The sequence below is a fragment of the Fusarium keratoplasticum genome, chromosome 4 (genome assembly GCF_025433545.1).
Source record: "Fusarium keratoplasticum isolate Fu6.1 chromosome 4, whole genome shotgun sequence".
NCBI lineage: Eukaryota > Fungi > Ascomycota > Sordariomycetes > Hypocreales > Nectriaceae > Fusarium > Fusarium keratoplasticum.
Window position 1 is genome coordinate 4,674,054 of NC_070532.1, and position 25,599 is coordinate 4,699,652.

Below are 25,599 nucleotides of genomic sequence, written 5' to 3' on the forward strand. Positions count from 1 at the left end.
TCAGCGAGAACATGGGGTATTATCTCGTCATATAAGTAGATGCTGGGGAAGTTACCAACGGCGGCCCGTTGTCGAAGGCCAGCAAACTTGCAACGGCTTTCAGAGGCAGGTTTCAGCCGGCTTGCAACAATAGCTTACGGCGGCCTTCAATAGAAACTTACAACAGCCTTCAACAGCAGCTTGCAACCGGCTTGCAAAGGCAGCTTCGTGATCGTCAGCAGGGCGAGGAAGGCGGCGAGGTGGCAAGAATAGCCAATTAAAGCACAACTGGGTTCTGCATCTTGCTAAGTCAGAACTCGCAACCCCGAAACTCCATTGTTGCATCTCGTCAACAAGAGAAGACCAAATTCCAGGCCGAGTGTACATAAGACAACAAAGCAGAGGCAGATTAACACAGATTACATTGCAATAGATATCTCATGCAGCACTGAATGCGAAAGAGCAATCCCATCTTTTGTGGAATAATCCCAGACAAATACGCTAAAGTAATCCATACGACCCATCATGGCAAATTTCCATCCCTCAAACGCAGGTAGTGAAGCTATCTCGTCTAGACATGTCGTTCATACATAAGAGAAAATAGGGGGGTATCTGCTAAAGCATTAAAAAACACGCAACACAGAAAAGGAAAAATCACCGCTTGCTGAGCGGGCACAAGTACAGTCGTAAAAGAAACTTCAACGACTCATATCCGTCAATCCTCCCAGGCCTGCGTATTCATCCCAGGCTGACAACATCTCGTCGTCTTCCCTCTCTACAAATGTTTGCATGACTGCCCAGTCAGAGTCTTCATGCATGATATATGGCTCTCCCTCGTTGTCGGCGCGGGATGGCAATGTGGCGCTGCGGGATAGGCCGCCTTTGCGCCGGAGGTCGGGGAGCATGCTATGGCGTCTGGATTTACCCCCGAGTGAGCTGTGACGCTCAACCATGTGCTCCACGTTTTCGGCGTATCTGGAACTGTCGGAGAAGAGGGCGCTGATGGGGCGTCGCTTGGAGACGCGGCCGGAGACGGAGCGCGCAACCATGGACATGACATCACGCCTCTTTTCACGTCGTGCCTTGACGTCCTTGGGTATAGGAGGCTCAACGTAGTACTCGACGATCGGAGGTGTATCCAGAGGAGAGTCGATTGTGTCGGCGTTGCTCTCCATACTCTCGGGAGATGCCCCTCCGACCTCATCCTCCTTTGACCCTGTCGAGTCACTCCTCTGTGGCCAGCCCGTAGCATCAATATATGGCTCCTCAGACTCCAGGTTCACGTCGTTGGTACCGTTACCATACCCATGCACGACGATCTCGTGGTACATGGGTCGCGACGGCGGCGTCACGGTCTGTGGAGGAGTGCTGGCTGGCGATGACTTGAACATGCGCATAGAGCGTCGTATAGTCGAGGACCGGCTCAGGGCTTGGGTTACGGAGTTTGACCTTGATGGACGTGCAGGAAGCGAAGCTCGGCGTTCAATCTTGCCAGAGCCACAGTGACTGGAAGGACGCTCCTTGTGGGTAAGAGCGAAATAGTCAATATCGGGCTTGATCTCAATCTTGCCACTCGACTCCTCCATATGCGAGTCCTCATGCACACTCCAGTCAAAGCCAGTAACAAGTTGTGTCTGCCGCCGAAGAATATGGCCCATCTCACGAGGAGTATTCCAAGGCGGAATATTATCAGTAGAAATACAGAGGCTGTAACCAGCCTCATCGCGATCCTCCTCAACCTCAGGCGGCACATCAGTCGCAGTGCGAAGAACCTGACAGACGGCATAGATCAAGATCCACCGGACCTTGCGAGCGTCAGCGAGTGACACTTTTTCCTGCTTGTCTGCTTTATTCGGCGACATGATGGAATCCTCCTCGAATCTCCGATAGGCTCGCACGAGGTCGTTCTGGGACACGCCCGGTTTCAGCAGGTTGGACGCATTGGTCAGTGCCGCATGAGCCGTGACCCGGCGATCCGACCGGAGGGTGACGCGTCCAGGGAACCACGACATCCGGCGGGAGCCATGGCTAAGGTCGGGGAGGAGAGGGAGAGGATGTTCGAGAGGGGTGTAGTCTCGTTGAAGATCAAATGACTGCACGAGTTGTAGTGTGCAGATGCCTCCATGAGCTGTCGGGGGCATGGTAGAAGTAGAAGTGAACCCATCATCAACCAAGAGGTCATAAAGAGCCTCAAAATCCTCACGCATGATCCTATAAATGCGAGGATCAAAAATGTCGATATCCGGTTCAACAGTAGTAGGTGGGTAATACCCCATCTTTGTCGTGTAAAACGACAGGAGAAAGCTTCGGAAACGCTCAAGGTGAGCTAGAGCACCAGCCGAAACGCTCAGGTGCGCCTCGGAGAGCTCGTCGTCGAGAAACGTCTTGAGCATGGTCGTCGACTGAGTCAGTCGGTATTCCATCTCTATCCGGCCCTTGCGAATGAGTTTGCGCGACTCAGGGCTGAGTTCCTGTTTGGTCGTCAGTGGCTTGCTTCCAACATTCTTCAACTGAGCGTGTAATACCTGAAATCTGGGACTGTTGAAAAGACGATCACTCATTCCAACGCAATGAGCAAACGCTCTGACGTAAAGCTCCTTCATCTCAAAGAACTCTGCCAGTTGCAGCATCGCCAAGGCGTGGTTAGGCTGATTAGCCATATCCAGGTATCCCTCCTCGTCAAAGTAGTCCATCATATCCGCCACGTTATCATCAACGCCGGAGCGAAACTCGTGCATGCTGTGAAGGAGTCCGATGAGGGCGCCGCCGAGGCTTGATCCGACCATTGATCTCCGAAACACCCATGCGAAAAAGTTGCGAGTTGCCAAGTGGTAGTGGAATGCCTGCGTCTTGTCTGTCGTCGGTGGCGGTGGGATATACAGCTCGACTTTTCGCATGGGGTTCCTTCGACTCCAGAGGATGAGTTCTCGTACATTTGGGGTCTGAATGCCCTCCCAGAAGAGGAATCGCTGTATGAGAGGGTAACATTGTGTCTCCAACAGGGCTGAGAAGGGCACCTTGAATGAAGGGCCTCTTCTTGACTGTCCTCTTCCATATAAGTGAACCAGGCAGTTTCCGTTCCTGAACCAGAGCTCCGGGTCCTATATTCCATCATTAGTCTTTGACTGCCACAAAAGTATATACCAACTCACCCGGCGGATGTTGTCCCAGTCAGTACATGTCCTTGCAGCACCATCCCACCGTTGCACAGAAGGATGAGGATCGGTTCTAGCCTCAAGAAAGTCACCGAACTGCCTCAAGCGAGGACTCCTCCTCGAGCCTGCCATTGAAGAAAAAAAATTTGGGTGAAAGATTCCCTCGTGTTGTTGTGAGGGTGTGCTGAAACCCTCCAGGTCGTATATGTAAGAAAGGTCTTCAAGGACTTCCCCTCCCCCTGGTCATAAAAAAAAGATGCAAAGATTGATGCGAAAGCAATGCGCGGCTCAACAAGCAATGTCGCCAGCCGTGTCAACGGGATCTTGCAGGCCAAGCCTTCGTACCTGGGCCGCGAAATCTGTTTTTGGCGTTTTCCTTCCCCAGAGCTCAACTCCGAGAGGCGTTCAATGGTTTGTCCCCTCCTTCCAATCGGCCTGCGATCTTTGTAGCTTTTTGTTGGTTGAGACAAGGGTGCTTCGTGTCGTCGGGAACGGCAAAAAGGGAGGGCGGCGAAGTGCAAAGGTTCAAAGGGTGTAAAAGAAACCCGACATGTCGCCTCTCTTGGAAAGCCAGTCGTCAAGCCCGGGGTTCCATGATGAGGAACGAGTGCCACGCAGGGAATCTCAAGAAAGAGAGAATTCACCAGGCGGGAGATCACCTCAGGGGACAGGCCTGGGTTAATAGCTAACTACTGCATCGCACGCGCGCGTCAACGCGAGGCCAGTCCAGAACAACCCAGGCAAACCCTGGGGAATTGGTTCCTCTCGGCTAGGAAGCCCCGCGACGGTCGGAATTTGCGTTTTGGAGATGGGCCACTCGCACCCAAGACAAGAGCTTGTGAGACACCCTTCAAGCCACCGGTATTAGCGCGACCCATTCATCTTGTCCCACAAGATGGCGATCCCTGCAAGCAGCTCGCCGACCGCCAGAAGCAAGAGAGCTTCAGCTGGCAACAAGGCTCTGATCGGCCGTGGAAACCACCAGATCTGGACCCCGCTGTGTCAACATTATGCTTCGTCTCGGCGTGAGCTGATGCATGCATTACATGCACTCGACACTGTTGGCCTCTCTCATCCCACGTCTAAGGTTGTACAGCAAAAGAGACCCATTCACCGGGTCCAGAAACAGGAGAGCCTCCCCTCATTTGTCTGCCCATCTCCATGTGTGGCTGGCTGCTTCAGCTCCGATCCGATCTATCGGACTGCCTGTGAACACCACCACGACGCGGCACACGTCTGTAAGAGGTCCACGCAACCCTTGACTCAGCTGTACAGCATGCATTCAGCATCATGCCGTCACCCTCTTTGAGAGGGACCCAACGTCAAAGGAAAAGGCAAAGGCCGGTCCTGCCGGACACCCCAGTAGCGGGGAATTGCATGATGATGGGCATTGTGAGGGTCTTGGCTCTAGTTGAAGAAATCATGGCGTAATCTCGCTGCCCGTCCTGTCCTGAAAGAGCGAAGCTCAAGTGTCCATGCTGAAATGAGCTCTATCAATCCGTGGTTAATCTAAGCCCATCTATTAGTTAGTTAGTCTCTGACGTTCCATTAGATCGGGGATTAATCCTTCGTCCCCAGCAGGGCGGGTCTCGAAATTGGAGCCTCCGCCTCCACCTGAAAGGTCCAGGGATCCGAAGCCATGGATCAGCCATGCCCCTGGATGCTTTGACGTTCATCATCAAGAGGGCCGTTGATCCTGTGCCCTTCCTTTGGACCCTTCAACATCTCGGGTGGCAAAGTAAACAAAACGACACACACCTCAGCTGCAGACCAGTTCAGTCCAGGCACCCAGAAACTTCAATACTTCAGCCCTTTTCGGTAAATCCAGCAAGCCTCGTGGACTAGTGAGTTGCTTAGGCCAAGGGGCAGATGGTCCAGAGCACGGGAGGCGAGCTTTGGCCAACACGCGGGTTGAAAAATAAATGAGGCACCCAAAGGCCCAAGGTACTTCTAGCTCTTGTCAAATGTTGCTTCTTTATGACGCAATAACTCTTGGAAGAGTGCTAGATAAGAGAAGATGATATTATCGTCACAGAAGGCAACGCTCTAGAAGTCTTCCACGTATTATTTGCCCATCCTCATTATAGCTTCATAGCTTCCCTTGGCGAAGGATACGCTAATACCATGTATGTACTGGTGGTCCTCTTCTTTTCTTCCTTGATCCCCGTGCCAGCTCAGCTCGCCTTAGTCCTGACATGGTTGCAGGCCAAGGATCTAGCCATTGGTGGTCCAACCCTCAGTTGTGCTTTCACCATGACGCGACCGAGTCAACAAAACAAAATGGATCAACCGCCGTGTTCAATTGATCATCCCTTGTTAGCTGGCCCCGCAGAATGTTGTGCAGGTGTCAAGGTGAGGAGACCGGAGCCCGAAGCAGGACAAGATACACGAGTTGAGTGATTTGAAAACATCTGGTCTCATCCCATGAACGAAAAACGCCGCTATCGGCTTTGCCTTCTGAGAAAGAAAATCCCATCAATAGCTGCTTCCAGCAGGCCGTTCTAGACATGTTCCCGTTGCCGTTCCCACGCTAGGCTGGACACCTCGCAGCCGAGCTATTGAAAGGCTGGAAGCGCCTCTTTTCGCCGCCGTAAGCCCGTCAGAGAGCGGATGCCAGAAACCAATTGGGGGGTCAGTGTCAAAAAATGCTTGTCTCTTGTTCAGTTGTGTGTTTCACCAACCGAAGCATCGACCGCCCTTTTCCGGGCATCGTCCCCAATTGATAACGCCACTGACTCGGGAGATGGGGGTACCTTGAAAACGGGCTGTAGGGCGGAGAGCGGGACTGAAAACGCCTATTCTTTTTTTTGTGAGACAAATCCATTTGTTGCTTTTTTGTCGATTCGGCATGATTTCACGTGGGGGAATGAATGCCATGTTTGGAGGCTCCCTGATTCGCATCAGCTTTGTCTCGTTGGAACATCAAGCCCGTTTTTGGTGAACATGTCTTTCAATCAAGTTTGCTTCTGTTTTCGAATGAAATTAAATCAAGACAACGGGATATGTCACTGGGACGGAAACGGTAGACACATTGACAAGAACACCGTGAAAGAGTGAGAGTGAGAGTGTGAGTGTGGTGATCTCAAGGTGGTCAGCTGACCTGATTGGATCTTCACCGAGACCCACCCGCTGCTCACCTCACACCGAACACCTCACCTGGCCCCGATTTCCAGACAGCTCCCTTCACTCAATGTCGAGCTTCGTCAACTCCGGGACATGACCGCTGCCATGGCGCCCGTGATCCCCTACACGTACATACAATGTCCCTGCTCCGACCTCTCGCCTCCCGACCTCCCAGACAGCCCTCAGCCGCAGGACTCCTCCGACGATGAGCGATCATTTGACCCCCGTGCCCCTCGATCCAACTTCAGCCTCTATCCCCTCGAGCACCTCCTCTACTGCGAAGATTGCCAGCAGATTCGATGTCCTCGATGTGTCAATGAGGAGGTAGTCACATACTACTGCCCCAACTGCCTGTTCGAGGTTCCTAGCAGTAACCTCCGCAGCGAGGGCAACAGGTACACCAACCTTCCCAGGTCATGATATCTCCGTCCTAACGCGACTTGCACAGGTGTACACGAAGCTGCTACCAATGTCCCGTATGCATCGGTCCCCTCCAGGTCATGGCGCTGGCGCCTACAGACCCGGCCCATCTCGCAACAGACGCCTCGTCCCACGGCCACGGCCCGTACGCCCTCTTCTGCCAGTACTGCAACTGGACCTCGACCGAGATCGGCATCGACTTTGACCGCCCCAGCGGCATCCACTCGCAGCTGTCCAAGATCAACAACGGCGGCGACCTCAAGCTCACGGCAAAGGAGTTCAAAGAACGGCGCAAGGAGAATCCTGAGGAGCCCCCACCAGCGGATAACGACGTGGACACGGATCTGCAGTTTGCCAACCTCAAGTCGTTTTACCAGGCGCAGTTGGTGGATGCTAATGCTTCACTGGGTGGCATGTCTCTGCTCAATGACAACGTCGGCTTCTCGTCCCCTGCAGCGCTATCTAGGATAATGTCCATCTACACCGGGCATGGACACGCCCGGAAGCGCCAGGGTCCTTCGGACGTGATGCGGGAGGCTCTCAATACAGAGGAAGGACTCAAGTTAGCGGACCTAGATGAGTCTGCCGAAATCAAGAGGCTACATCAGGAGGGTTGGGACACTACTGCTTCCAACGAGCAAAACGCCCAGCAGACAGAGGTGAAGCGGTTCCAGGATGGCCTACGACCGATACCATACCTCCTCAGGACGAAACGCTCTAAGCGTTGCTCTGTATGTCGACACATCATCTCCAAGCCAGAAAACAAGGTCACGTCGACGAGATTCAAGATTCGCCTTGTCGCAAAGGCCTACATCCCGACAATCAGCATCCGCCCTCTGAATCCCACAGCCGGGCCAATTCCTACTACACATCGTCCGCAGATCGCCCTAGAGCCTCCTCTGAAACCTCTCAACCCCTATCACTACATCCTCACGTTCAACAACCCCATCTTTGACGGTATCAAGGTCACGCTTGCGACGCCAAACAGTACGCCTGGCAGGTTCTCCAGCAAGGTGACCATTCTGTGCCCTCAGTTTGAGGTTGGGGCCAACACGGACATGTGGGATGACGCTCTCAAGGATGATGACCGAGACAAGAGGCGGAAGGGTGAAGACAGCAATGGTCAGCCTGAAGCTGGTAAGATCTGGGAACGCGGCCGGAACTGGGTGAGCATCATCTTGGAAGTGGTTCCTGCGCCACTTCGCCCAGAGGACTTGATTGGCGACAAGGTGGACAAGAGTCCACTGAGAGAGGACGAGGATGTTTTGGAGATACCTATGTTTGTCAGGATGGAATGGGAGGCTGACTCTCAGCAGGACGTCGGCACAGCGCCTGGGAAGGACAAGGACGCTCGGGAGAAGAAAGAGCTAGCATACTGGTGCGTGCTAGGTGTTGGCCGCATCAGACAAGAGTCAAGATAATGAGTCAAGATACAAAAGAGACAGACACACACATGGCATGAGGCACATAGATCTAGATACCCAATGTTGGACGAGTCATGGACGGAAGAAGTGTTTAAGTTGTCTTGTCAAATCATACCGCAGCTTGTACCATTCATCAAGCTACTTCTCTTTAAGACGCCAAGCCCTTTTTTGACCAACCAATGTTAAAATCACTCCCAGCCCTGAGAAAATTGTTCATGACACAGATAATTCCGCAAACTTAGTAGTCGGCGGGACCGCTCTGAGGGAACTCGAAGTTGACGTTGCGGCCAGTCAGACGTCGGTAGACCTCAGAGTAGGTGTCGAGGCGGTAGTCAACACCACCACGCTCCTTCTCGTCGAGGATGACCTTGAGGAGCTTGGAGCCGTCCTCCTTGGTGCGGACGCGCTTGCCGACAATCTCAACGGGGTAGGTGAGATCCTCAAGGATAGCGTCGTGGACAGCAGTGAGAGTTCGCGAACGGGGTCGCTTCTGCTTCTGGGTGTTGCGGGAGCGGGCAGATCGCTTGGGGCGGGGGAGGATGCGGCGCGAGGCGAGGATCAGGACATGGCGGTCGGAGAACTTCTTCTCGAGCTCACGGGTCAGGCTGAATGTCGTTAGTTGTGACTTCAATCATCTAGGAGAAGGATATCTTACCGCTGCTGAACACGGTGGAAGCCCTGCAGGGAAGGGACGGGGACAAAGATGACAATAGCCTTCTTGCCGTGGCCAACCTCGATCTAATCAAGATCCCAAGTCAGCATGCGAGCTCCAGGACAAAACCTTGGACCGCTTCCCGTCCTGTTCCACAGAAGTCAATGATACTCCGGCTGGCACGCCCGCCCCGGCGACACAAGTTGCGCTGCGCATTCAATCTTTCTCCAGGAGCAAGATCTCTCGACGGCGCGTCGGGGGGCGAAGTGGTGGGCCATTGCAAACAGGGTTTCTTGTGGGAACAGGAAGTTCTCGGACAACCTAGGTTTTTTTTTCTTCGTTCATCATGGTGTTCTCACCTCACGGGCAGAGACGAACTGCAGAGGTCGCAGAGCAACCTTGAGGTCGGCAGTGTTGGTCTCGAGGTCGTAGAGAGCCTGGGCGATGCTCGACTCGAGCTCGGAGGGGTTCTGCCGCGAAGGGCTGTTGGGAGCGATCTTGTTCAGGGCCTGGGCGCTCATTTTGACTGACGGTGCACTGCGTTAGTTGACGACGACAAAGGGTGCTTGGTGTTGCGAAGGGCCGTTGCAAGTTTTGGGGTTTGTGAGGGTGGGTCGCTAAATTGGGGTTTTCAAACCCTCGAATTGTGCGCGAGTGCGGTGGGTCTCCCTGATGCCTGAGGCTGCAACTTTGGCTCACCCACCGACCTTCACCGAGACATGTGGGGCCGTGTCACCGAGGCTGATCTTATCATCATCGGGGATCTACGAATTCCCACTCGCACACTGACACGGCATCTTAAACAGTTCATCACCTCCCCAGGCAACAACAGTATGCCATACCGCTCATTCCTGCTCAACAAGTTCACGACATCATACAATTAAAGGCTTCCGAACTCCGAGGAATGATTCTCGTACCTCATACACTGAACAATACTCGTTTATACCCCAGGACAGTCAAGCAAGGGTCTATCTAACTCTATCCCAATTCCGGTATTACACGCATATCTCTTAACCCTCTCCGCCCTCAGGGTCCTCATCCTCATCGCCCAGCTGCTTGTCGACATCCTGCTGCACCTTCTCACCGGTCGTATTCCTGGCGATCTCGGCAGCCTTCATGCCACCAGCCGTCAGCCACAGGAAGTGGTTTGTCTTGAACTGGTCGATCTGGTTGAAGAACATGTGGAACCTGCATGTCTTGTTAGCTTTCGTCCGACCTCAGGGTGCATCACTACTCACGAGTTCTCCTTCTCCTCTACGCTAAAGATGCGCGTGTAAATCTGCTTATCCTTGAACTCCTGGATCTTCTCCTCGTAGTTTCCAAAATCGATCGCTTCTCTGCCAAGCGACTCAGTCGCCTTGCGGTTATAGTTGTGGAACACAGGGCGCTCGAGCAGCAGACCCAGACCGGGAGCCTTGGGGATCGCCATCTTCTGGTTCTGGTAGCTCTCGTCCATGCGCTTCAGGGGTGTGCCGCAGCGGACGATCAGACTTGCCAGACCGACCATCTTGCGGATCTGGTGCATCATAAAGCTCTGTCCGTGGACCTTGAGAGACAACCATTCAGTGTTGTGGATGATGATTGGCTTGGGGTTGACCACGAAAGACTTGATGTGTCGCTTCGCGGAGGCGTCAAAGTAGGACTTTTGAACCGTGTAGTTGTGGAAGTTGCGCGTGCCGTTGTACTTGTTGAGGGCCTCCTGGAGACGCTCCAGACGCTCGGTGCTGATACGGTATCGGCGTTTTGCAGCAACGTACGCCGCCTTGATATCCCGAAGCGCAAAGTCAACTGGACCAAGCTCACGGTTCTTAGGCTTGTGGCTTTCCAAAATACTGTCGGTCTGCATAGCATCGGGGTCGGTAGCCGCTTCGGTAGTCTCTGCGGTAGTCTCTGCAGCGGTTTCTGCCGCAGGGGCTTCAGTGGCGGGCTTCTCTTCAGACGCTGGCTTCTCCTCAGCAGCTTCACCCTCTTCGGCCTTTGCGGGCTCCTTGTCTGCTTCAGGCTCTGCCTCCTCTGCAACGTGCATCCTCTCCATCACAGCAGCCTTGGTCTCGGGGTCCAGTCTCGCGAGGATAGGCTTGATCTCCTTCTCCTCGACCTCGGACCAGAAATCCTTGACATCCTCCATCTTGGCAGCCAGTTCATCCTCCACGCCGTGCTCCTTGGCCAACTCGGTGAGCTTTCGGCCCAGGAAGGTCTCGGGGTGAGGCGGCAGAAGACAGTAGCTGGGCATGAGATACTCATACCATCGCGAATCGCAGGTCTGGTAACAGCTGAAGGCGTTGTTCGTCCTCTGAATACCCCAGATACGGATCTGCTCCGGCAACTCGGCGTTGATCTTATCGATAATATCCTCGTCTTCAATGATGAGCTTCAGACTAATGACATTGCCGGCTGCGTGCACGCCCTTGTCGGTTCGGGCGCATCGCACAAGACTCGACTTCTTGGGGTCGTCGGCGTTGGCCTTCGAAATAGCACCAGCAGCAACAAAGGCCTTGAACAGGTCGGCCTCGATGGTCTTCTCGTTGCCGTTCACCTGCATGCCCTTGTAGCCAGTGCCCGCGTATCCAATCATGACAGCGACCTTTCGCTTCGGCCGTCGCTCCTCGGCAGCAATCTCCTCCTTGGAGAAGGGGTTGTTGCTAGACTCGCCATCCGCAGAATCGCCCTGCTTGTTCAGCTTGCGGCGCTTGTACTCCTTGTACTCGTCGTTCTTCTTGCGCTTGTCGCCCTTCTGACGGCTAGCATCTGGTTAGCCACGTTGGAAACTGCGCTAGAAAGAGGTTCTCCCATGATCACGTACCCGAATTCACCACGTCCCTTCTCGGCGCGGCCTTTGCCAGGTCGTCGGTGGTCGTGTCGGGGATTGCGACGGTTGCCATCCTGGCGCGACTGGCCATTGTTAGAAGCGGCATTGGAGTCGCCCAAGCCCTGGGCAGGCTTGGATTCGCTTGCGCTGCTCGCGACAGGAGCCTCGTTGTCTGCCGCCATATCTGCATTGGTTGCGACAGCAGGAATAGTACGAGGAGGATAGTCGATGGATATACTTTCGAAGCTTGTCTGGAGAGACGAGATTTTCGATGCATGTGAGTGGGGCTTCCGTTGCGGTCCCGGCGGGGGTTAACGTGGATCTTACCCTGGACCTTAAGTGAATAGAGGAGAAAGGCATGAACAATCCCCAGGAGAATCGATGGTTGATTAATTAAGATCTTGGTTTTCTTATACTAAAGTGGTTCAGTTTAAGTGTTGTTCTTATGGGATCATGTCTCCTTTGGTTGTTGGTATAATTTGATGCTTCATACCATTCAACAGCTCATGATCTTTTAATGAGCCAAGATACGGTTGTTGAGCTAACTCCCATCTCATTTACACAGCACGGCTAGAAATCCACATAGCCTTGACATCCAAATGATCTTAACCGTCTTTTGCTTTGGTCTTCAATTCAGAAGTAATCTTACTATAGATGCCCCTTCTGGGAAGATTCGACAATATCAGCGATGGTTTTGATGCATAGGTATAGTACCTGGGATGAAGTGAACAATAACGTCTTGTTATGTGAGAAAATAATGCAGTATACATGAACGAATGGTGGGTTGAGAGTGAACTATTTCAAATATTATAAGTCATTCTTTCCCATCGTTGAGTATGCTTGGAGAATACACATGCTCACATAATCTGCGCCCCAAGTTGTTTGCAACGATCGTGCACTTCAATAAGTCAGATTATACATAAGTTACACCAAACAGGGGCAGCTCCTTAATCGTCTATCTATCGGTTGGAGCTTCGACCAGTATCATCAGGCAGTCCCTCCACATCGCCAGGCTCCTTGTAGGTACCACCAGGCTTAGTCGCGCCTCGGGTACGCTCATCAATGATGTTGCTCTTGTCGATAGCATCGGCATCATCGCGCTCTGCATACGATTAGAATAGTCAAGATGGAAGTGTTGGGAAGTACATACCGAGTTGCGCATCGGTGTCCGCGTTGTTCGCATCAATTGGGTCCTCCACCGTGTCGGAGTCGGCCTGCACGGGAATGGGCTCTGCCTTTTCACCAGGGCGAGAGACATAGGAGTTCTCCTGGAACTCGCCAGAAGGAGAGTCCTCGTAACCTCGGGAAGACATGTTGGTGTTGTGTAAATTGAGTGTGTTGAGTTGGAAGTGGAAGTTGAGAGTGATCTTTGAAGCCTGAGATGCGCGTTGGAACTGAAGGATGATAGAGAAGAACTTTTCACTGCCAACTACAGAATCAAGTCATCTTATTATACTCCTCAGTCTCGAGCATTCCGTAGCGATCAATCTCACTAGAAACGACTGTGCCGTCATCAATCCGAAGGATCTCATCTATCAATGACGACATTGACTGTGAAACCGCTCATGAATCATCTCGACACGGCATTTCACTAGTGAACATGTCTGACGCGATCCCAAGCGCGATGCTTGATCCAGTGTCTAGCAGTGAAGCAGAAGGAATTATCCGATCCAAGGGGAATATCGCGACGAACCTAGATCTGTCGTCGGGTGGCTGGACAACGAGCGCGGTGAGGCCCGCCACTTGCATCACGAACCGAGCTTTGACAGCGGAACGTTGCGAGTATCATTGTTCATTGCCTCATCTGGTCGAACGGACTCAAACTGTACCTGGCTACCTTCATGGGATCGTTGGTAGTTCGACCCGTAAACCCGCCTATGGACTAATCGATGATGCTAACAATAGTTCGCTCCTGGATCGAGGACCAAAGATCTCGACCAATGTCTTAAATAGCGAAACTTGTGATAAGCTATCGGAGCAAAATGAGCGATCCAAGCTCAATGGACCGCTTAAGCGCGTAGTATATGCGTGGTCGTATGAAGTCATCTTCTCGAAGTTCAGGGGTAGAACATGGCATTGAAGCCATCACTCAAAACGAAACTGTCAAGCCATCGCGCTCTCATAGCCTGAAGAGTTCTGGTAAGCACGGCAAAAAGGAGCAACCGAGTCTCGCTGAGTCTCATCAATTTAATCAAGGGAAGCAAAAAGGCAACGGGACCAAAAAAAGAAATTGATGAGACTGGGACTCGAACCCAGGAGGATTGCTCCATCAGGAATCTTAGGTTGTTAAGGTGACCTTAACCTGACGCCATAACCAACTCGGCCATCTCACCAGAACTTATTGATGGTGGTTGAGCTAGAACTACGTACTATGGACCTTTGGCTGCCACGGGACTCGCAGGGGACGACCCCTGTCCGACTTGAAGTCGAGATAGGTCTTCTACAACAACCTGGTTGAAAGATACGTATCGGACATGTCGTGATCAATCAGGCAGATGATGCTGCATTTTGAGCCTCATTATCAAGATTCTCACCTGACTCCGCTGGAATGCTGTCGCTGCATCAGAGGATGGTTGGCGTTGCTAATGCTGAGTTTAAAATGATCACGATTGGATATCAGATTGCGCCAGAGTCGGGGCGCCTCCGACCTCAAAGTTGCGCCTACGAGACTTTGCTGAACAACACACACGTTGAGTCACTTCCCGAGACCGCTGTTTCTCCAAGTAAACTCTGGCATCATCCTCCCCATCAGAAACTTTTAGCTGCATGGAAGAATCCGTTGACACGGCACACCGCGTGTCAGATGCCGAATCAAATGACATCAACGAGGCCGAGGTTTGCTTCGTCTGACAATGCCGTCACACCGACACCTGATGTCGCAACGTCGTTGAAACCAAGTTGCAACCGCCAGAGGAGGCAGGGAAGCGCGAGTGGCTGGTTTGTCTATTCAAGATGGTTCCCTTGGGCCAGGCCTGCGATCTGTGCGGTGCATGTTGCGAGCCAAGTGGAGGAGAAACAAGACTTGGCCTGTTGAATTAGGCCATGGCATTGACGAGCAAGGGCTTCCAGGGGCCTCTACTCAAAAGCAAGTTGTTATCGACGAATGAGGGCGCAGGTTCGCATCGCTGGCTTCCGGAATCGACGGAAACCAGGGGCGTCAGGAGTCGTAGATTGGTGTTGCGACAGAATCCGAGAGATAGCAACAGAGGTCGAGATCGCGAGCTCGGGCTCGGCCAAATAAGGGGAGATTGGCACAATAAACAGACCTCAAGGTTGCCCAGAGCATAATCATGACATTGCCGGGGGTGATGTGCTCACAGATATGGTTCTGCGCCACGGTAGCACATGCGATGATGTGCTCAAGCAGCCGAGTGAGCAACCCAGCCCGTCTACGTAATCCGCGACCGGTTGGCTGGTTCATCACCGCCAAGCTCAAGCGCCCTGGCCATGAATCACGAGGGATCACCCCTTGTTTGTTTGATTGTTCAGCATCGACGCTTCGACCGAGGTGATGAGTCGCAAAACGCGATGAGGCGATCCCGGGTCTCGGAAGTCGGACGTGGCGAGATAATGGATGACAAAAGGTAAAACATGGGATTGCAAAGACCCAATTGCCCTGGGGAAATCACGTCATCGCGAGCGGCGAGATCTAGAACGGGGACAAATGCCGTCTCGTCGGGCTGTGGAATTTGTCAAGAAAGTGAAAACGAGGGAGCGAATGCTGAAGGTGGATCGAAATGAAGACGACATGAAAAACGTGGGCTCTGGCGTGCGTCGATGGAGTGAGGATGCAGGTTCTTTGTTGGGTGTGGCTCTGTGGCGTCCACTTGATGAGTTGAGATGAGTGCATGTGTATGTAAGCAATCTATGAAAATTGATAGCATCAGCTGAAGACATGAAAAAGAGGGGCCCAGAAGGAAAAGAAAAAATAGAGAATCAGCAAGCAGAAAAGAGGAGTCGAAAAGTCTGAATGGATTCATGATTGGACCATAATTGCAGTAGAAGCGAGGATACCGCGGTCAATGCCGTCCAATCTAAGCAGGGTGATTTTCTCTGCCGTCTCAGACAACATTGTGATTGACCGTGAGTACGAACTGTGAGTTACAGTGCGTTTTGCTGCGTGCGTTGGAGGGTCTTTGAGGGCCCAGAGCCCCGTCGATTCCCCAGTTGCCTGCATGACTTGGTACAAGCCCGTGCGAAACCTAAGGCAGGTGAGCATGGTTCCCCTCAGAATGCCATCGAGGAGGCCCAAAGAGGGAACCTGTCATGGCCTTGATAGTTTTCGCGAATAGTTGCCATGATGCCCGAGTGAACCTTGATGGCGGAAGCTCGAGTGGCAAAATGCCAGACTTGTATCGCAACGCAAGAGCCACCAGCACGCCTTCCACACCGACCGACTGCCGTGTCAGGGACCCACTTATACCGTCAACCTATCCGGCCGATCGGTCTCTGATAACGCCATTTGGGGCCCAAATTCGAAAGCGCTCCTTGTGAGATGATTGACCAGAGAGAGCAAGGGCCAGACGCCCAGGGCTCAAATCAGTGCGGACAAGGTCACTGGGGGGTCAGGGAGTCCCGGAAGGCATTGAGAGAGACCCCCCATCATTTTGGAGGGACACGGTTGTTGTTTGTGAGGGATTGAAGATGAGATAGGATGAGGTCGGCGAGCTCAACAAAGAAGCCCGATGTCAGATAACAACATGACCTATCGAAGTGGCAGAAAAAAGCCCAGCAGGAAGCTGCATCTCAAGCTCCTCTTTTCCCCGCCCTACGGTCGGCTCAGTAAGGAAAGAGTAGGGCAGGCACGGCGCAAGGCGAGAGGGTACCTGCCAATTCGGAGTGGATGGTGACTGGAGGACCCAGGACCTCCCGACGACCCGAAGGGACAGGACACCTTCTCAAGGTTGATTGCCTCCACCGAACGTCACCCTCCATTCCCACCCACTTACACCTTGCAAAACCACGTCCTCTCGTTTTTCCTCGCCGGGCAACGCAACGCGACCACGACAGAAGCTCTCGTCGAATACCGCCAGAATCGGTTTCATCTCCCACGGCCGCCAATTAGCGCAAGCAGCAAAAGCGACCGGCTGCTGTCGCACAGCCGCTGACTGGGGTTTCAAAAGGTCTGGGCTGGCTGGCGCACAAATCTAGGGTGGACCGCAGGTAGCGCTCCAAGGCTCAGCACGCCATCGCCCAGCGACTTTGCCTCAGATCCCACCCCAGAAGCCCAGTCACTCTTCCCCAGACGGCAGCAGGGAGTTACGATATCTAGCCCTCTCATCGCGCAACTCCCTTTTCCCCAAGGTCCTTGATTTGGCTTTCCCTGCGCCATGAACAGCCCCTCGCTCGTCAACGGCCATCGGCCCTCCTCCGACTCATCCACTACCGCCCCAGTCACCTCAGCCGTATCTCTTACCTCTACTTCCTCGACTCCTTCGCCTTCTGTTTCCGCCTCTGCTTCCGCCTCAACAATAACATCTGTACATCGCCATGCTCCTGTGCCGTCCTCGACTTCAAGTTCCACCGCCTCACCTCTTCCTCCTCTGGCTGCCAGCAGCGACTCTCTGAAGCTCACCGACGACACCTCCGAGGAACTCGATAACCATTCTCAACAACCTTCGAAGGACAACTGCGACCGAAACCGATCCGCCGAAGAAATCAACCCACGCTTAGTCAAGATGCCTTCTGAACTGGTCGGTAAGACCGTCAGTCCCTTCCTGAAGGAGCACATCCCCGGTCTCTATGCACCCTTCGGCAAGGCCAAGCAGGCCCTTCCTCAGACACCCAGCCGCAATCCCACTGTTCGCAAGAAGGATCCCAATAGCAAGTATTGCTATCGTCACCGCCCCGATTCCAAGTGTCGACGTGCTGCCGACGAGACCAAGATGGGCTTCATCCAAAGTGTAAGTGTTGCTGCCCCTGCTTCCAACTTCGGTCGGAGCTAGTTGGCGCCCCTGGATGACTTTGCTGACAGGTCCTGTAGGAACTCAACAGTCTTTCGTCAGCCGATCAAGAAGCCATCACGCATGTGTGGTCGCTGTTCTCCGCAGCCCCTTCAAAACACCGCGAGCTGATGCTCCAGGGCATCATCACTCAATGCTGCTTCCCTCAGCTCTCCACCGTATCGCGCGAGGTCCAAGAACAGCTAAAGATCGACTTCCTTGCCGCCCTCCCCACCGAACTCTCCTACAAGATTCTGAGCTATCTCGACACCGTATCGCTCTGCAAGGCGGCGCAGGTCAGCCGACGATGGCGCAACCTGGCTGACGATGATGTCGTGTGGCACCGCATGTGCGAACAGCACATCGACCGCAAATGCACAAAATGCGGCTGGGGTCTACCGTTGCTGGAGAGGAAAAAACTCATGGCGTGGAGCCGCCACCAACAAGTACACCGACATCCGCGGGCCGCCGACGTGGTTGAGCTTGACGAGGACGCCGAGACACAAAGCAGCGAATCGCGAAAGCGCCAAGCCGACGATCACGAGCACGATGAGGACGACAGAGGCGCAAAGCGACCACGAGTAAACGGCACGAGCAAATCGCGACAACAGCTCGAACAAGAGCGCAAGTTCCGACCGTGGAAGGATGTCTACCGGGATCGTTTCAAGGTGGGGTACAACTGGAAGACGGGTCGTTGCTCCATCAAGACCTTCAAGGGTCACGAGAATGGTGTCACGTGTCTCCAGTTTGACGACAACATCCTGGCCACGGGCTCCTACGACACGACCATCAAGATCTGGAACATTGAGACGGGAGAGGTGATGCGCACGCTGAGAGGCCACACGTCAGCGGTGCGAACGCTCCAATTCGATGATTCCAAGTTGATCAGCGGTAGCTTCGACAAGACGATCAAGATCTGGAACTGGCAGACCGGGGAGTGTCTCAGCACGCTCCAATGCCATACCGAAGGTGTCCTATCGGTCCACTATGACGGCTGCACCCTGGCTTCGGGCTCGATTGACAAGACGGTCAAGGTGTTTAGCTTTGATACCAAGCAGACGTTTTGTCTGCGGGGCCATACCGACTGGGTCAACCACGTGCGCATCGACTCGCCCTCGCGAGTTGTGTTCTCGGCATCGGATGATCTCTCGGTCAGGCTCTGGGATTTGGACTCGAAGCAATGCATCAAGACTTTCCTCGGCCATGTGGGCCAGGTGCAGCAGGTTCTCCTGATGCCGGCGGACTTTGAGCCGGATGAGATGCCCCATTTGGACAACTCGGATGCGGCATCGGTGTCGAGCGGCCGGAGTAACACCCCGGTTGCAGTCCCGGAGCAGCCCGCGAATGATCGGGCGGCCTACGGACCGGGCTTTGCAGACGAGTCTCGACCGCTGCCTCCACGATACATGCTCACTGGTGGCCTGGACAACACAGTTAGACTCTGGGACACGGCCACTGGCAAGTGCATCCGCAGCATGTTTGGCCATGTCGAGGGCATCTGGGGTCTCGTCGGTGACACCCTGCGGGTAGTCACGGGTGCCAATGACTCGATGACCAAGATCTGGGAGCCTCGTTCTGGCAAGTGTGAGCGCAGCTTCACCGGACATGCTGGCCCTGTGACATGTGTCGGTCTCAGCGACAGCCGCATGGCGAGTGGTAGTGAAGACGGCGAGGTTCGCTTGTACAGCTTCGAAGGTGAGCGGGTTGAAGAACGTGGCACGCCTTCGTAGTCTGTACCAATGGGTGCTGGCTGTTCCACCTTATCGCACTTTTTTCTTTTTCTTTCTTTCTGTCGGTAGCGGGAGTCTTTTGGAGGTAGCGGATAGTCATTTGGGGAATTGGTCGCATCATGAAAGGATTGGTGTTTGATTTGACGCATGCATTTCTTTGGAGACACGGAAGAGCTCGGGCAAGGAAGTGCACCTCGGGTTGATTAGTACCGAGGCACGGGGCAAAAAACAAGGGATGACGAAAGGGTTGAGGGCCGGGGAGTTATTGGCACGGATAATTGTTTTGTTTGTGGGTACCTACAACGGGGACTGTCCCTCGACGAGAGGATAAAGATGGGCCTCACGGATGCATGGAACGGGAGGGACAACTGTACGTTAGGAGTTGGAGATGATGCAGTATGACTAGTGAAGAAGATGATGTGAAAAGATACAAAGACATTTAAAACTTATCCAGCCTTGTGCAAGTAATTCGATGTGATGGTGACATTGAGTTTCCTTTTGGGCTGTCATAGGGCTGACTGTCTGTTATGGTCTTGCTGCCGCATCTGTGAGTATTTCCCTTCCGAAGTATACAACCTGGAGCTGCGTAGATTCAAGGCTGAAGCAGTTCATTCGTTTCCAAGTGTTGGACGCCGCCCTGAACAATACGCATGAATCCATAGCTTGTATGTAGACCGACTGTTTACCTTGTCCAGTGAGGCTGTCATGCCCAAAACCACTCCGAGCATCAGGGTCCTTTGAGGGAGAGATCCAAAGCAATCTCCAGTTGGGGGCTCAGGTTATATCCTTGAAGTCGCCTAGACGTAGCCGCTAGAATCCCAACCCCAAACGAGTCAAGCGAAATGGCGTCATGTCCTCAAGGCCATCTAGAACCGTCTAGTTATGGATCCGTTCCCTCGGCCGTCTTGTACCGTCCTCTAACAGATACGTTCCAGCTTTCTCTACGTAAAAGATCTCACGGGGAGCAAATAAAACAAATATTTTCCTCTTTAGGCTCCGAAGCGTCCCAATGAGATGGACGGCGGACGTGTCGCCGCCCGGGTCGGGATACGGCTGCGGCTCCGCGGGTGGAGCTTGACCGGAGGGCCGAGTTGTGTGTGTGTGTTGTTGTGAGTCGGGTAACGTACGTACCTTGCCTTAGCTCGGGCGGAAGCTGAGACAAGGGAAGAGGCAGGTCTTCCCTTGTCTCGTGGAAAGGGTCCTCGGGGGGAGGCAGAGTTGACTGCTAAAAAGGTCGTCCGAGTCTCCGAATCTCCGAGTCCCGGATCAAGCTGCTAACAACGACCAACTCCGACACACACGGGGCCTGGAAACATGGAAAGGAATGGATGGATGGAAGGGGCAGAGCGGAAAACAAAGTCAAACGGGCATCTTATCTGATCTCATCGGAACCGACTGATTGGGATTTTTCGGCAGAGAGGGTGCTTCGTTTCCGCAGCATGTCTCGAGTGCCGACTTTGTACACGGCATTCAAATCTCACGATCCTGGGCATGAGGCCACTCGTGCCTTTTTGACAATGCGCTTTTTTGCTCCGTGCTTTTTCACACACAATGTATTAATTACCACCTACAATTACCGAAAGGAAAACCCGGGTTCAATTCCATCCCCCGGTGAAGCACTTCCGACGGAACCTCTTCCCCTTCTCTTTTTACTTGAGATCCTCTTTAGGGTCCAGAAAATGATATGGAACAATAGGTAGCAGACCTCGGCAAACCTCGGCCATGCACTTCCTTTTCGCTTTTTTTTCGTGCAACGGATGATGGCCGTTCTCGAAAACAAGGGGGCGTGTGGATTTTTGAATGGGGGTAGTGGTGTGGGTGTAGTTGTTGGGGGAGAGAGAGGGAAAGGAGTCATTGGATGCGAAACGGTTCCGATTGATGTTCTCATTCTTGCATTAATACATTGTTAGAAGGCGCACAACCATTACTATCTTACTTTTATTCATGTTTGACTGATAGTTGAGAGCCATTGTTGTGAATAGTTCATATTTCTCTGAGGTGAAAACCCCAGATTTACATTGATTAGCTAATTCCGTAAGGCGAGGTCAGCGGAAAAGGAAAGCGCAACGAGAGGTCGAGACACAAAGGCAAGCAGTTGCGGGACCCCGCAAAATCACAAGCTCGGCTACCCGTCGGTAAAAGAGAGAAACCGACGTCACTTGGAACTTCACCGAGCTCTGCGTCTACACCGTGACCATGATTATTACTAGGCTCGGTCAGCTGAGGGCATCATCACAAGCTCATCTTTTACTCGAAAGAATTTAAACAGGATCTCAGCATGACATGTGGTTGTAAAAAGAAACAAGAATCTCTGCTTGCTTCGGCCGCATGGATGCGTAGCCACACACGCCCTCCGCACCCCGGTCCTCCGCCTGCCCGGAGCCTGTGGGGCTCCTTGTTCGGCTTTGGGATTGGGGGGGCAAGTCATCAGCCAGAGCCAGAGACGTCAGAGTTCGCGGGTGTTTTTGGGACCTGCGCTTGGGGGAGGGCACATGTGAGTGAGGGGATGAGGGGAGAGGGCGTGAGGGGAGAGAATATGGCTTCAGGTGTAGAATGTTTTCTTTGATGCCAATACGTTTTTGAAGCTCTACACAGTCACACGTTATCATGGTCCGGGCACCTCTCCGAACGAGATATCTGCATCTCCATCATCTTCCTTTCTCTTGCCCGTCCCACGCGTATGCGCATCCTCCTGCTTCCGTCCCTGCATCCCCTCCCCCTCCCCAACTCACACGCCTCCAGCTAAGCTAGGCCACGGCCACGGCCAAGCTCCGAACCCATTCATGGCTTTCTCCGAGGTGCTCCTCCCGATGAGACTGTGGGGTTTTCGTAAGGTGTGTCGGTAGCTACACCACGATTCCCCGTGCCCATTCGGCAAGGGGATCCATTGTTTTTTCATATGAGTCTGCCTTTTTGACCTTGCGCGACGGCGTCTCGGCCGGAGAGAGAGAGGTGCTCCATCCACCCATTTTCTTTTTCTTAAATTGTTTCCCTCCCTCCGTTCTTCGCTCCTCTCTCTATCCTTCTTAGCCCTCTTCTTCTCCTTTGCGTTGTGACTCCTTTCTCTCCCCTCCCTCACTCTCTCGTAGCCTCACTCTCACATCCCGTCGAATCTCCGAACACCTCTCCTCCGAACCTCGGTCTTAAGAATCCTCGTCTGGAAAGTGAAATTGAGAGTCAAGACTCGCGATCCGGTGCCGTCTGGTAGATCTCAAAAAGAAAAGAAGGGAACGAGAAGAAAGCTGGGCGCATAAGCTCTGGTTTCGTCGCAATGGCTTCCAAGGGTGAAGGCAAGAGGCAACCGCCCTCGGCGGCCGTCAACCTCATTGGTATGTCCCAATTGCATTAGGATGCTCTCACAGAGCATGGTTGAAGCATAAACTAACGCCGATTTACAGCTGGTGGTGGTGCTGGTATGATGGAGGCCCTCGCGTGCCATCCCCTCGGTAAGCAGCCAAACCCTCTTGCGCCTCACTCGCGCGCAAGCTCAATTGACCCCCAAACAACGTCTAATGAGTTAAAAAGACACAATCAAGGTCCGCATGCAGCTGTCGCGGCGCGCAAGGCAGCCCGGAGCTCCTAAGCGCGGCTTCATCAAGACCGGCGCCGACATCATCCGCAAGGAGACGCCCCTCGGCCTTTACAAGGGTCTCGGTGCCGTTCTCACTGGTATCGTGCCCAAGATGGCCATCCGGTTCACTTCGTTCGAGTGGTACAAGCAGATCCTCGCCGACCCCAAGACGGGCGTCGTCTCCGGAAAGGCCACCTTCTTCGCCGGTCTGGCCGCCGGTGTCACAGAGGCCGTCGCCGTCGTGACGCCCATGGAGGTCATCAAGATCCGTCTCCAAGCCCAGCACCACTCCATGGCCGACCCCCTCGATGTTCCCAAGTACCGCAACGCCGCCCACGCCCTGTACACCGTCGTCAAGGAGGAGGGTTTCGGCGCCCTCTACCGCGGAGTCAGCTTGACTGCCCTGCGACAGGGTTCCAACCAGGCCGTCAACTTTACCGCCTACAGCTACTTTAAGGAATGGCTCAAGGTCTGGCAGCCCCAGTACGAGGGCACCAACCTTCCCAGCTGGCAAACTACTTTCATCGGTCTCGTCTCTGGTGCCATGGGCCCCCTGAGCAACGCCCCTATCGACACTATCAAGACCCGCCTGCAAAAGACTCCCGCCGAGCCCGGTACCAGCGCCTGGACCCGAATCTCAAGAATCGCCGCCGACATGTTCAAGTGAGTTTCTAAAATGTGTTTTCAAAGATACAGCGACTAACAACCCCCCAGGCAAGAAGGTTTCCACGCCTTCTACAAGGGCATCACCCCCCGTATCATGCGTGTCGCTCCCGGCCAGGCCGTCACCTTCACCGTCTACGAGTACCTCAGGGATAAGCTAGAAAAGAGCAACATCTCCCTTGTTGGAGGCAAGTACGAGGAATAAAATGGGAGGAACATGGAAGAGAAAAAAGTCACTACATACCCAGTCGAGCCTGATCTCTTTGTTGCATCTCAACAACAAAGAAGACGTCGACTTCCACACACACACATCACAACACACCCACCGACCAAAAAGCCGCTTTTTTGTACCGTCCCAGTTTCTAATACCTCCCCAGTGCAAAATGCTGTGAAAGATGCGGAAGAGTCCATCTGAAAAACTCGGGGCGGGCGGCACATGATTGGCGAGACGAGAGCGAGTACATGACATGAGAAGACAACACCAAAGAGGATGAGAAGGTCAACGATACAAAGGAGAAAGAAAGGATACCATGCATTTTGGGGGTTGAGGGGCGGCTTGGGTTCTCATTACATGCATGCATCTTTGGATAAATACCAGCATTTGTAGCTTGGACAATTGACGTTTCTTGCATCAAAGATTGACTTGTTTTACATACCTTAAAAATGTGACAAAGTTGTATTGTATCTAGTTCGACGTTTCGGCGTGCTCGTAAACATGATGGTTGTAAATGTGTATCTTCTGTCTGTTCATCTGAAATCTTTCTCATCTGTTGATTCATCACATCGATTACTTTCGGCCAGGTCGCTTCGGTCGGCTAAAGCCCTGTCTGGTAGCAACCTTGGGGTGCAGATCGTCCAGCACAGTCTGCTCCGTGATCTCACTGGGCTCTTCCACCTCAAACTTCTTCTCCAGCTTAAGTCCGGCTTCTCGCTCGGCAACCTCCAGCACTGCCCGCTTCATCAGGGGGTACATCATCCTGAACTTGATGGCCTTGTTTCCGGGCGTCACGGGGCAGGTGTAGATGAAGAGCACGGGGCTCTGCTCGGCGCCGTCGTGTGTGTGGGTATATCGGTAAAAGGTGAACCGCGGCTCGGTCTGCGAGATGGCCTGGGTCAATTCCGCGATTGAGCTTGGCGTCGGCGATTCGGGAACCAGCTCCACCACCTCGGTCTCTGGGTTGATTTTCTGCCAAGTCTGTTAGTATCCGGCATAGGATAAATCAATTGCCCAAAATAGCTCACCAGCATGACAACCGATCGTCCGTCGTCCTGTCCGACCTCCTTCATAGCAGCAACCGCATCTTCCCCGATGGGCATGGAGAAGCTCTTGCTGAGATGAATTGCCTTGACTCCTGTTCCAGATCCGGCCTCTTGCTCAGCACGCTTGACCTCGCCTAGTGCCTGCTCCTCCTCGGTAAGAGGGGCATCCAGCTTTGTATGCGCATCATGCTTCTCGAAACCCTTCTCGCTCAGCTCTTCGGGGACAGTCACAAAGATGGTTTCACGGAAATGTTCCGATCCGAGCTCGCGGACAAGAGTCAGGCGTGTAGATGCAAAAAGCATCTTCTGGCGCACGCGCGCAGCATCGGGGACGTAGGTGATGGCGAGGAACTTGGGTGCCGAATCGTAACGGCGCAGGATGATGTAAAGGGCGACGTCAGTCTTGATGTACGGCTGCAGGCTCGCTAGGTTCTCGCCGAAGGATGAGGAGGTCGAGGGAAGAGTGGCGACAGGGACGAGGGACTCGTTCTCAATCGAGGCAAGGAGGCCAAAGGTATCGTCTGATGCCAACAACGAGTTGAACTCGTTCTGGAGCTCTTGGGAGGCTGCTGCATGTGAGATGATGGACAGGCAAGAGGGGCGATCCAATCATACCTGCAATACCAGACTGCATCTTGTATGTATCGCCTGTTCACGGGGAGCGATTGATAAGATGCGAGAACAAGTCCAGGTAAATGTCAATGTTGATGTTGGTGTTGACGTTGATGTTGCTTGGTTGTCAGCTCCTACCCCGCCACTTTCCCCTGGGCGCTCGGAGCTCTGGTGGGGCCGTCGAGGCCGCACTCACTTACCCTACGCCGGCGGGAGGTCAGGGAGCAATTCAGTAATTCACAAGATTTATTCATCTTCT

The 25,599-nt window shown here is 53.5% G+C and overlaps 7 protein-coding genes and 1 pseudogene across 8 annotated transcripts, besides 1 other annotated feature; 3 read left to right on the forward strand and 5 right to left on the reverse strand.

The window, feature by feature from the left end:
* Nucleotides 1-677: 677 nt before the first annotated feature.
* NCS57_00646600 lies at nucleotides 678-3,371 on the reverse strand (annotated as a pseudogene). Its single transcript has 3 exons — nucleotides 3,132-3,371; nucleotides 2,505-3,080; nucleotides 678-2,450 (listed from the first exon to the last, which is right to left on the reverse strand).
* Nucleotides 678-3,371: a sequence feature.
* A 2,970-nt stretch (nucleotides 3,372-6,341) lies between these two features.
* NCS57_00646700 (uncharacterized protein) lies at nucleotides 6,342-8,098 on the forward strand (the record flags this gene model as incomplete). The annotated part of the gene is made up of 2 exons (XM_053056354.1): nucleotides 6,342-6,652; nucleotides 6,706-8,098. Exons 1-2 carry the CDS (start codon nucleotides 6,351-6,353, stop codon nucleotides 8,096-8,098), a joined length of 1,695 nt encoding a protein of 564 aa, XP_052915309.1. The 5' UTR covers nucleotides 6,342-6,350.
* Nucleotides 8,099-8,339: 241 nt separating this feature from the next.
* NCS57_00646800 (40S ribosomal protein S7) lies at nucleotides 8,340-9,274 on the reverse strand (the record flags this gene model as incomplete). The annotated part of the gene is made up of 3 exons (XM_053056355.1): nucleotides 8,340-8,706; nucleotides 8,757-8,839; nucleotides 9,113-9,274. The coding sequence occupies 3 exons, from the start codon at nucleotides 9,272-9,274 to the stop codon at nucleotides 8,340-8,342; spliced, it is 612 nt and encodes a 203-aa protein (XP_052915310.1).
* A 489-nt stretch (nucleotides 9,275-9,763) lies between these two features.
* NCS57_00646900 (PseudoU-synth-1 domain-containing protein) lies at nucleotides 9,764-11,768 on the reverse strand (the record flags this gene model as incomplete). The annotated part of the gene is made up of 3 exons (XM_053056356.1): nucleotides 11,557-11,768; nucleotides 9,992-11,494; nucleotides 9,764-9,941 (listed from the first exon to the last, which is right to left on the reverse strand). Exons 1-3 carry the CDS (start codon nucleotides 11,742-11,744, stop codon nucleotides 9,764-9,766), a joined length of 1,869 nt encoding a protein of 622 aa, XP_052915311.1. The 5' UTR covers nucleotides 11,745-11,768.
* Nucleotides 11,769-12,521: 753 nt separating this feature from the next.
* NCS57_00647000 (uncharacterized protein) lies at nucleotides 12,522-12,965 on the reverse strand (the record flags this gene model as incomplete). Its single annotated transcript, XM_053056357.1, has 2 exons — nucleotides 12,713-12,965; nucleotides 12,522-12,664 (listed from the first exon to the last, which is right to left on the reverse strand). The coding sequence occupies exons 1-2, from the start codon at nucleotides 12,873-12,875 to the stop codon at nucleotides 12,522-12,524; spliced, it is 306 nt and encodes a 101-aa protein (XP_052915312.1). The 5' UTR covers nucleotides 12,876-12,965.
* A 3,927-nt stretch (nucleotides 12,966-16,892) lies between these two features.
* Nucleotides 16,893-19,234, forward strand: NCS57_00647100 (F-box domain-containing protein; the record flags this gene model as incomplete). Its single annotated transcript, XM_053056358.1, has 2 exons — nucleotides 16,893-17,465; nucleotides 17,546-19,234. The coding sequence occupies 2 exons, from the start codon at nucleotides 16,893-16,895 to the stop codon at nucleotides 19,232-19,234; spliced, it is 2,262 nt and encodes a 753-aa protein (XP_052915313.1).
* Nucleotides 19,235-22,505: 3,271 nt separating this feature from the next.
* On the forward strand, nucleotides 22,506-23,939 carry NCS57_00647200 (uncharacterized protein; the record flags this gene model as incomplete). Its single annotated transcript, XM_053056359.1, has 5 exons — nucleotides 22,506-22,563; nucleotides 22,633-22,680; nucleotides 22,760-23,468; nucleotides 23,520-23,660; nucleotides 23,846-23,939. The coding sequence occupies 5 exons, from the start codon at nucleotides 22,506-22,508 to the stop codon at nucleotides 23,937-23,939; spliced, it is 1,050 nt and encodes a 349-aa protein (XP_052915314.1).
* A 316-nt stretch (nucleotides 23,940-24,255) lies between these two features.
* NCS57_00647300 (uncharacterized protein) lies at nucleotides 24,256-25,362 on the reverse strand (the record flags this gene model as incomplete). The annotated part of the gene is made up of 3 exons (XM_053056360.1): nucleotides 24,256-24,654; nucleotides 24,711-25,294; nucleotides 25,344-25,362. 3 exons carry the CDS (start codon nucleotides 25,360-25,362, stop codon nucleotides 24,256-24,258), a joined length of 1,002 nt encoding a protein of 333 aa, XP_052915315.1.
* Nucleotides 25,363-25,599: the final 237 nt, after the last annotated feature.